Source organism: Micropterus salmoides, unplaced genomic scaffold (genome assembly GCF_014851395.1).
Source record: "Micropterus salmoides isolate LMB-PRFRI ecotype aquatic unplaced genomic scaffold, ASM1485139v1 Ms_hic_scaffold_5, whole genome shotgun sequence".
Lineage (NCBI taxonomy): Eukaryota > Metazoa > Chordata > Actinopteri > Centrarchiformes > Centrarchidae > Micropterus > Micropterus salmoides.
Window position 1 is genome coordinate 6,467,536 of NW_024044237.1, and position 9,608 is coordinate 6,477,143.

Consider the following 9,608-nt stretch of genomic DNA (forward strand, 5'->3'; position numbering starts at 1 on the left):
GCCGCCACTGGACACTAGAGCAGTGAATCACGCTTCTCTGTCTGCCAGTCCCATGGACGATTCTGGGTTTGGCAGGTTGCCAGGAGAACGGTACTTGCCTGACTGCATTGTGCGAAGTGTAAAGTTTAGCGGAGGGGGGGTTATGGTGTGGGGGTGTTTTTCAGGGGCTGGGCTTGGCCCCCTAGTTCCAGTGAAAGGAACTGTTAATGCTTCAGCATACCAAGACATTTCGGACAATTTCACGCTCCCAACTTTGTGGAAGCAGTTTGGGGAAGGCCCCTTCCTGTTCCAACATGACACGGATGAGCGAGTTCGTTGTGGAGGAACTTGACTGGCCTGCACAGAGTCCTGACCTCAACCCGACAGAACACCTTTGGGATGAATTAGAGACAGTGAGCCAGGCCTTCTCGTCCAACATCTGCGCCTGACCTCACAATTGCGCTTCTAGAAGAATGGTCAAAAAATTCCCATCAACACACACCTAAACACCACCTAAAGCCTTCCCAGAAGAGTGGAAGCTGTTGTAGCTGCAGAGGGTGCGCCGATTCCATATTAAACCCTGCGGATTAAGAATGAGATGTTATTAACCTTCATGTGCATGTAAAGGCAGGTGACCCAAAACCTTTGGCAATATAGTGTATTTAGAATTGTATCCACTAGATGGCGTCATTGTTCAATGATTGTTAGAGTTACAAGTGACGTTGCAAAGGTGGAGTGAGTCTATGGTTGGAAGAAGTGCTAATATCACAATGTAAAAACACTTTATTGCATGACATTACAAAACAGCACGAAATATGGAATATTTCTATCAACAAGAAAAAGTAAGAAAAAAAGAAAGGGAAGAAAATTGATGAATAAATTACTTGATAGGGGAGAGGTTAAGGTAAAAACTGGATAACAGGCATTAGGCTGACAACAGCTAGCAGATGGCACAAAGAAAATAAGTCAATAAGAAAATTCTTAACACCATATTTCGTGCTGGGATCTCTAATGTATGTACGGTACATTTATTTTAACAAATACAGTTAGCTAGTTGAACATGTTATATGGTAATTGGAACATTTAGTCAGGCGTAAGTGTCGTTTTAACGATTGACCTGTGGTGCGCTCTAACAATCATTGAATCTTTGCGTCACATACAACAACAGTAGACGAAGAAGAAGGAATCCGGAAAATGTAAGATGGCGGAATTTGAAAACAGCAACGATGTGACACAGCCACTAAATTCAGACGCAGAACCTCCAAAATTATCTGACTTGCTGGATCGTGGATGGAAGATTTATGAGGAGGTAGACCGTACAAACGAACCGCTTGGCTCTAGCAGTATCCAGGTCCGAGTTAAACGCGGTTTGAGTATGTTGGAGGAAGCGTCTACAATGGTGGCTAAGCTCGACCTGTTCAGCCGCAATGAAGAGCTGGAGGAGATCGCCACGGCAGACCTCAAGTACCTGCTGCTGCCAGCTCTGTTAGGAGCCCTGACCATGAAGCAGACCAGCCGAGACAAACGACTAGAGATAGTCCAAACAGCCCGGGCTTACTTCATGGATTTTTTGAGGAGATGTAAGGAATATAACATAACGTCATCACAGTTTGAACTGCCAAAGTCGACGAATGTAAACACAAGCCTAGACGAAGAATCAGAAAATGGTAACTCTCATGTTATAGCGAAGGTAAGTGGATTAGCTGAATATTACACTACTATAAATTACATCACATGGCTTCGTAAGACAAGTTTCAGTGTCAGAGGCTCTAAATGCTAACTTAATATTCGATCATTTTCAGGTAAGTTAACGTTAACTTTACTACGTTTCTTTAACGTGATGTAGAATAAGCAAATGTGTAATGTTCTGTCTAATTGTAAGTCACTTGGTTTTTGGTATGTCCGGGCCATTTTACTGGCGTATGGACTTGCAGCTTATGCCACAACCACTACCATTTCTGGTGGCTAAGCTAGCTGGGCTAACGTTAGCCATATAAGGGCGAAACATTAATGGATTTACCTTTTATTTAATCATATATATATATATATATATATACGAGTAAAGACTATAACCTACTGTAGCCTAGTTAAGCGTTCTGCATGAATGGATTGACAAGTTAGATACCATTAATAAATTAGAGACCAATATTAACTGTGCTTATTACTCAAGGATTTAAATTCACATCCCAGTGTTGACAGGTATGACTCCTCTCTCTACCCTCTAAAAAACTGCCTGAGCTTTCCAGAACAAAAAGCGGCGTGTATCACTCACTCATGATGCAAAAGCCGTCATGCTTCTTTATCTCCTAAATTTTTTTGGCTAAAGCCTTTTTTGTTGCAGTTTTTGTAGTTGAAGTAAATTTATAAAGATGCTGTTTGTTCTGTTTTTGTAATTTATTATATGCTATATTTTTAAGATGTTCGCAGTAACCAGGCAAAGGCTTCTATGGTTTAAGTCTCTAAAAGAGAGGGAGTGGAAAATGTTGCCCATGTTTCTTGTCAATAAAAAAATTACAGTTGTCATTTTATGATATGTTATCAACTCTTAATTTTAATACTTAATAAATAGTTTTTAGGAATATTTAAATAAATAATGCTAATAAACAGAAGGCTTCAAATAGACCCAGTGATCGGTGATCGGCCTCAAAAATCCTGATTGAAGCACCTCTAATGAATTCATATGTTTACAAATCTGTATCATGCTGTAGTTTTTTTGGCATCACTTTGATCCATTTATTGCAACAACTGGGGGTTCATACAGCTGTAGTAATCACGGTCTCTGTTTATTCGCTTTATGGCGTTGTGTGTGTGAACACTTGGCTGTAGTCAAGCCATTAAATTCACGAGGATTAAATTGGTGTTTTGTCTGAATGCACAGTAATGGCAGGGAAAACCCTGGGCATTGTTGGCACATCATAACGAATGATGTGGAATAAGAATTGGTATCCTGTCAGTGAACAGTGACTTAGCACTCTGCACTACAAAGGACTGCTGTACCCACAGAAGCAGTGCAATTGAAAGGAAAAGTGTTTTCAGTTTTCAGGCTGGATGGTAAACTGCAGTATACCAGCAACATGTGTTCCCTCAGCTTCTCATCCATTTGAACTAGTTTGTTTAACTAGTTAGAAGTGGGAGGAGATATGTAAACAACAGGGGAAAAGAACAAGCTCTGCTTCTTGGAGGGAAGATTGTTATCCCTTATTTCTGTACCCCTGCCCAAAAGAAGTCTTATTCAAATTCAGATCTAAAAACAGAATCATTTTAGTGAAGTGTTGATTCAACTGTATGATCATGCCAGAGGTTATAGTTTGTGCTGCAGTTGAACGGTATTTGGCTGTTGTGTTGGGTAAACTGGGTTAATTTTAGCTACGTGTGCCTAATAAATTTGCAAGTGAGTGTATATTGGGACATATGAGTAATGGAAAGCAGCTGTGTAGGCGGGTGACTGGCAGGTGGATGGCTGTAACACACTGAGATGATGAGGGATCAGCCATCTCATTGTACTGTGCTTCACCAGAGATGTTTTCAAATCTGTTTCATTCTTCCCAACATACAGTCTACATTGAAAGTATTATTCCTGGTTGGACGAAATGACTGCTGGAAGTACTAATCAATAAAGACTAATGATGTCGTGGAAACAGAAAAGAGCAGCGTGTCCCTTACAGCATTGTCTGATAATAATTTAAGGTAGTACTCTGAACTGTGTTGTGTGCTTGTTGTTCCAGCCCGTCCCCTGCTCGTCAGATCTGGTTACCATGGCAGCACAGAGACAAGCGAAGATTGAGCGGTACCGTCAGAAGAAGGACCTGGAAGCCAGACTGTCAGATGTACGGGGAGCCGTGGACAGCGGAGAGGCCGACGATGAAGTCTGCAGAGACTTTTACCTTCTGAATTTCCGGAGGTGGGTCACTCTGAGTCTGGAGGAAATAGAGAGCATCGACCAGGAGGTGGAGATACTCAAGCAGATGGGTGATCTGAAGCAGGGGGCTGCCAAGCATTCAGCTCAGCCAGTCAGGCCTCCCATGAAACCCTTCATCCTCACCAAGGACGCTGTACAGGTGAGACTTAGGTTAACATCACGATGCAGAGCCGCAGTGAAAACATTAGAAAAGGGTCACAGCCATGTGTTTTCAACACAAAGTGACGCCTTTGCGTGTTGGTATCGTTCTGCTTGCGTGTCCTTCTCACCTTTTTTACCCCTGACCAGTTTGCATGCCTGGAAGAACTGAAAAAAATAAATAGCATTTCAAGTCTTCTCTGAATGTGTTTTAATATCAATTTATCAAACGACTGTTGAGCAGAACATGACATCTTTCACTTCCAGCTGTCACGTCTCCTCCGTCCACAGCTGCTGTATTTTACACAGCTGGTGCTGTATTTATAAACCAGCTTCTGCGTTGGTTTGACTGCGCCTGAGCGCTCTGCTACGAAGCTAGCACTAACGGGAGAGATGGCTTCCTGTGATTTCTCGTAATATAAAAGCTGTTTGTGCTTGTGCTACATTTTACTCTTTAGCATACCGGCAACTTTAGCATGCTCTAAAAGTTGCTCTGTGTATCATCAGCTTAAAGAACAAAATAACAAAAGGAGGTCAGCACACATACACTTACAGAATATGCATAAGGAACACTTTTTGAGCAGTTTTGCTAGTAGCAAGTCTGACTATGTTTTGAACAGATAGCGGCGGTGCGGGGCGGGTGGCTGACACGTTTTACGCTGTAATGTACTACTCTTAGCAGGTTGGCCATATCGACTTCAAAACTGTCCCAGGAAACCCTTAACACATTGATGAGGCCATGTTGTACAACTTGTGAATTTTCGTTTAACGGGTTGACGGTGGCTTGACGGTGGCGTGGCGGGGAAGTGCCACACTTCGCCACGACACAGGAAGTTGTTGTAATTTGACTGTACATGCTCAGATCTGTACCAAATTTTGCACGTTTAATAAGAGTCCCGCCCTGAACACATGTACAAGCCAATATTCACTCATAGTCGTAGTGCCACCTTCTGGCAACAGGAAGTGACTTTCAACGAAGCAGCTCCATAATCTCAAACGCGGCCGCCTCACTCCTCAATGCGCTACACATGCGAGGGCCCGCCCAGCGCTGCTTGCAGCTTTAATATTGGGTGATTAGGTGATCTATGTTCTTTTTTTTCAAATAACTGTTTCATAAAAATATATGGAAATTGTATCAGATCCTCCTCATCCTAATTAGTTCCACCTCAATGTATCTGCTATCGGATTTTAAAATCCTCAAATATCAAAGAGAGATGCTGTACTGAGGTTATGGATAAGCAATAATGTTGACGGTTTCCAACGGGCCCACACTGCCCTTGTCGGTAAGTAACAGGGAATTCCGATCACACAGTAGGTACCAATCAAGGTAGCGAGCAGTAGAACAGGCTGTAGCGTCCTTATCATGCTGGGCAACATTGTGTGATAGTGTGTTTGCTTCACCCACAGGCTCAGGTGTTCGGGGCTGGTTACCCCAGCCTTGCCACCATGACAGTAGATGACTGGTATGAACAGCAGAGGAAACACGGAGTCCTGCCTGGCCAGGGGATACCCAGGAAGGTCGCTGTGGAGGAGGACACTGACGCAAAGGAGAGGGAAGAGGAAGAAAAAGAGAAAAAGGCTGAAAATGATGATGAGGAGTCTTTGCTGAAAGCCAGAAACTGGGATGACTGGAAAGACACTCATCGCAAAGGTTATGGAAACCGCCATAACATGGGCTAACTGATCCCAGCACAGTGTGTGCCCAAACGGACCCGGCTCGACTTCATTACTATTCTAATCAGTCCAGGAAGTGGACGCTCTTCACAATTCTGATCCTTAAACCTGGTACATGCAGGTATAGCTACAGGTAGACACCAGAGCGGATTTACTCATGTTCCATATTCTGTTTTCACTCATTTACAAAGTTGGTTCAGCAATCCTCTGTGGTGGTGTGTTTTTAGAGTTTGGGGTGAAGGAAGCGCAGCTGCCAAGATGCCAAGGTTTCTGTATTGTAGTGTGTATTCCCTAACACTGTCAATACAAAATAAAGAGACTGGTCAAAGCATGTAACAAGAGAGAATTGCAATATATGGGCTATGGGAATATCTACATCTCCGTGCTGTAGAGAGATATAAGGAGATACAGAAGGCCAGTGATGATGGCTGTGGTTAGCTAGTCACTCCAGATCACATTTGATTAGATACATTTATTTATGTTCTCAAGGCCTGAGTTCAACATGAGTCATTACATTAACAGGAAAAGGAACACACATTCAGCATAACAAGATAAATGATTTACACAATGACAAATGTAGATCTTGGAAACCGTTGAACACAATTTGGGTGATTTGTCAAGATGCAGTAAACATAAGTCAGTGCCTGGGTGAAATCTAAAATGTGTCAAGATGAGGTCATTGCTGCTATCTCCGCATTACTGAAGAAAAATAACCTACGTACTCCTCTCAACATCTCCTCCCTCACCAACGAGCTTGAGAAGGTTGTGTCTGGAATGCGTTGACCTCAGGTCTCAAACATTCCTTTGTTTGAGTAATCAATGACCAAAAGTTAATGTCAAGGATCGTCCATGTGAGTTAAGCTGACCTTGTGGCCCGCCTGCGATGCAGATGATTAAACTTGTAGTAACTATGGTAACTGAAAGTAAAGTAGCTTCATCAGCAGTTTGAAATGAGCTGTGTTAGGTATAACCACTGCTGCTCCCACTTGGCAGCAGTGTAAGTGAACAACACAGCTGTACGTATCCCTCCTCCAATAATCCCATTCACCTCAGCCAGGTCGACTTCTGGAACTTCCCTTTTCTGTTTACTCAAACAAACAACAGCAAAAACTCAGACTGATCCAAAAGATATTGCTCACTTTATTGGCTCCCAGTGAAACGCAGAATCTGCACAGTCTTGAAAGCAGGTTACCCGAGATGTCTGGATGACTTTTACAATAATTGAGAACTATTATTGTGTGACCTGCCAGACAACAATCAAGTGTGAGTTAGCAATGTTGCCTGATGCCGTTAAAGGTTTGTCTGTTCTGTGAAGTTTTTAGCACAGATGGCCAGCAGAATCAGCTGCATTCGAGACAGAAAGTCTCGTCGTCACTCAACAAGTCTGCTTTTCTTTTAATTGCGGTAATGTTCTGTTTTCAAAGTTGTCTGGACTTGATACTGCATTGTGTGGAAGCCCGTTTCTGTCAGGTAAAGGGAAAAAAAGATTCACATGTGGACAGAATGGAAGTACACGTGGTTAGTCCAGAATTTGACTCCCCGTGAGTATTTACCTCATGTAACTAGAACATTTTGACCACAGAAAAGCAGACATGATGTGTACTGTGATGGAAGACCTGGTGGGCTGTAGGTCTGGCTCACAGTTAGAGTTCAAGTCCATCACAAAGGTGGCAGAGCCCAGACCTGTCCACTGACTGCATGAGAGCTGTGTCCCTGTTCTGACTGAATGATACCCCGACACATTTCTGACACATCGCCGACGTCTGCCAGCACGGCGATCGGCCGACGCTTAAAGTCATAGTCTGCACGAGCCTTTAGCCTATCCACAGCACCTCACAGCCACTACCTACACACTGTGCATGTGTCAAACAGTAGGAGTTGACTGAATGGTCATAGCACTGCAATAAGAAGACACCAAGAACCCTTTTAGCCGGTCCACAGAAGCCTGCTGTTATCAGAAAAAAAATACTTGTTCAAGAGAGAAGTATCCAAGTAGTGTTGCATATTAAGATGTGGTGTGATAGCCAGACTGATACAGCGATTTGGCATTTTATTTTATTACATTTGCTCATATGCGTATAGGAGCCATTATACATGAGGGGGACATGCCCCCCCCACATTTCAAAATCTATTTTGTCCCCATCACTTTTTCCGGCGATTTTGGAGACGGCTCATAGCCAGGCGGATTGAGTGACTAGTTAATCAATCAATCACACACTCCGCATCAGACATGATTAAACGGTTGAAACACGGACAAAAATCATGTAGGCCTATAGAAAACATGCATCAGAAGGCAAATGTGGTGCTGAAAAGTTAAGGGAGAAAAAAAGAGTTCGCTAGAAGCAGGTACAGCAAAGCCTTAATATTACCTTAATTTTGTGCTGTTCTTTTTGTACCTGAAAACAGCAGTGGGGACGCCTGCTGTAGGGTAGGTAGTGACTTGTTACAAGTAACATAATTTTGCAAAATAAATAAATAAAATAAAAAAAGTAATTGGCACCTTTTCACGATCCTTTTTTAAAACTGTAGCCTGCTTTTACTCATTACTCCAGTATTTTCTGTGGGCCTGTAATCTACTTTTAATTTCGCTACATTTTCCATTCATACATTCATAACTTCACCAGTCTGTAATCTGCTACAGGCTCCATTAACCGAATGAGCTGTCAGCCAGGCTGTGCGCGCAGTTACGCAGAAGAACGCACGGGCGCTTATCACAGATATGAATGAGCTGGGCAGATGTAAACATTTAGAAAATCAGACAAAAACCTTTTCAGTTTCAGCCTACTTTCCATTAACGGTGCATTAAAAGCGTCTTTAGTCTCTGCAGAGCAAACGTAAACTTCACACTGTAACTTCAAAGTCTGATGATCACTAGAATGATTCTGATATATTAACAGTATCTTGTTGTTGAAAAGAGCATCACATTCTTTTGATGGATATTAGCATGTTCTTTTGTTTGTTTGTTTTTTTACATTGTTTACTGTTTAATAGCTTTGACTCAGCAGCTACCAGCTGTTATTTATTCAGGAAACAATCATTTTTGAGATGCACAGAGAGAGAGAGAAAATATGGTGGATAAAACAGTCCTGTTGGGCTTTAGGCAGGACGCACAGTTTCCTCTGTATGTAGGTTTACCTGCTTCAACAAGAGCTGCTCCGTGTTACTGGCACAATCATTCTTTGCGTTGTAAAGATTATTTAGATGCTTTAAGAATAATCACATTGTTTTGGCTGCCTGTGCTGCTGCAAAGCAAGTGGTTTGGTTTGCTACATGTCCATAATAAAATTTACAGGCAACAATAGCCCTGGGCAGCAATGTGGTGTATGTGTCTCTGCTATGTGTCCATAAGCAATTTAAAAGTAGTCAAAATGTTCACACAGAGACGAGCATCCTGCAGTAATTTAAGAGGAAGAGCACAGAGGTCACAGGAGCAAGAGTAGAAAAAACTGAGGAGGGCGAGGTTGTAAGTTGTATGGATAGCTACTAGACGTAGTAAATTCTAAAACTCACGTAGTAAAAAGACTTTGTTAGACCAACGGCATGTCATCAGAGTTTGCATTGAAGACAGTTCTGTGTTCACAAACATTTGTTGCTTTCGTAGATGTGAGATGAATTGACCACAGAACTGGGAGAGTCAGGGCCATGTGAGACACAGGAAATATCACAGACAGCTCATAAGTGTAACATTAGGATAACTAAATACAGTTGTACTGTGGTTAGCTACATTAACTAGCAGCTGTTCCATGGTTTTTATGGTATGTAGTTGGTTTTGTTCTAGTTATATTATACTCCCGCTCTCTAACCCTCCCCAGTCTGTTCTCCATCTTCTGTCACTACAAAGACCCTCTTTCAGCCACACTAATAAGTACATTCTCTTTTCATTAGAAATGAGCATTTA

General features: G+C 42.3%; 1 protein-coding gene across 1 annotated transcript; it reads left to right on the top strand.

Annotated features, from left to right (window-relative positions):
* The first annotated feature begins 1,152 nt into the window (after positions 1 to 1,152).
* igbp1 (immunoglobulin (CD79A) binding protein 1) lies at positions 1,153 to 6,046 on the top strand. The gene is made up of 3 exons (XM_038698712.1): positions 1,153 to 1,669; positions 3,705 to 4,037; positions 5,444 to 6,046. Exons 1-3 carry the CDS (start codon positions 1,181 to 1,183, stop codon positions 5,714 to 5,716), a joined length of 1,095 nt encoding a protein of 364 aa, XP_038554640.1. The 5' UTR covers positions 1,153 to 1,180; the 3' UTR covers positions 5,717 to 6,046.
* Positions 6,047 to 9,608: the final 3,562 nt, after the last annotated feature.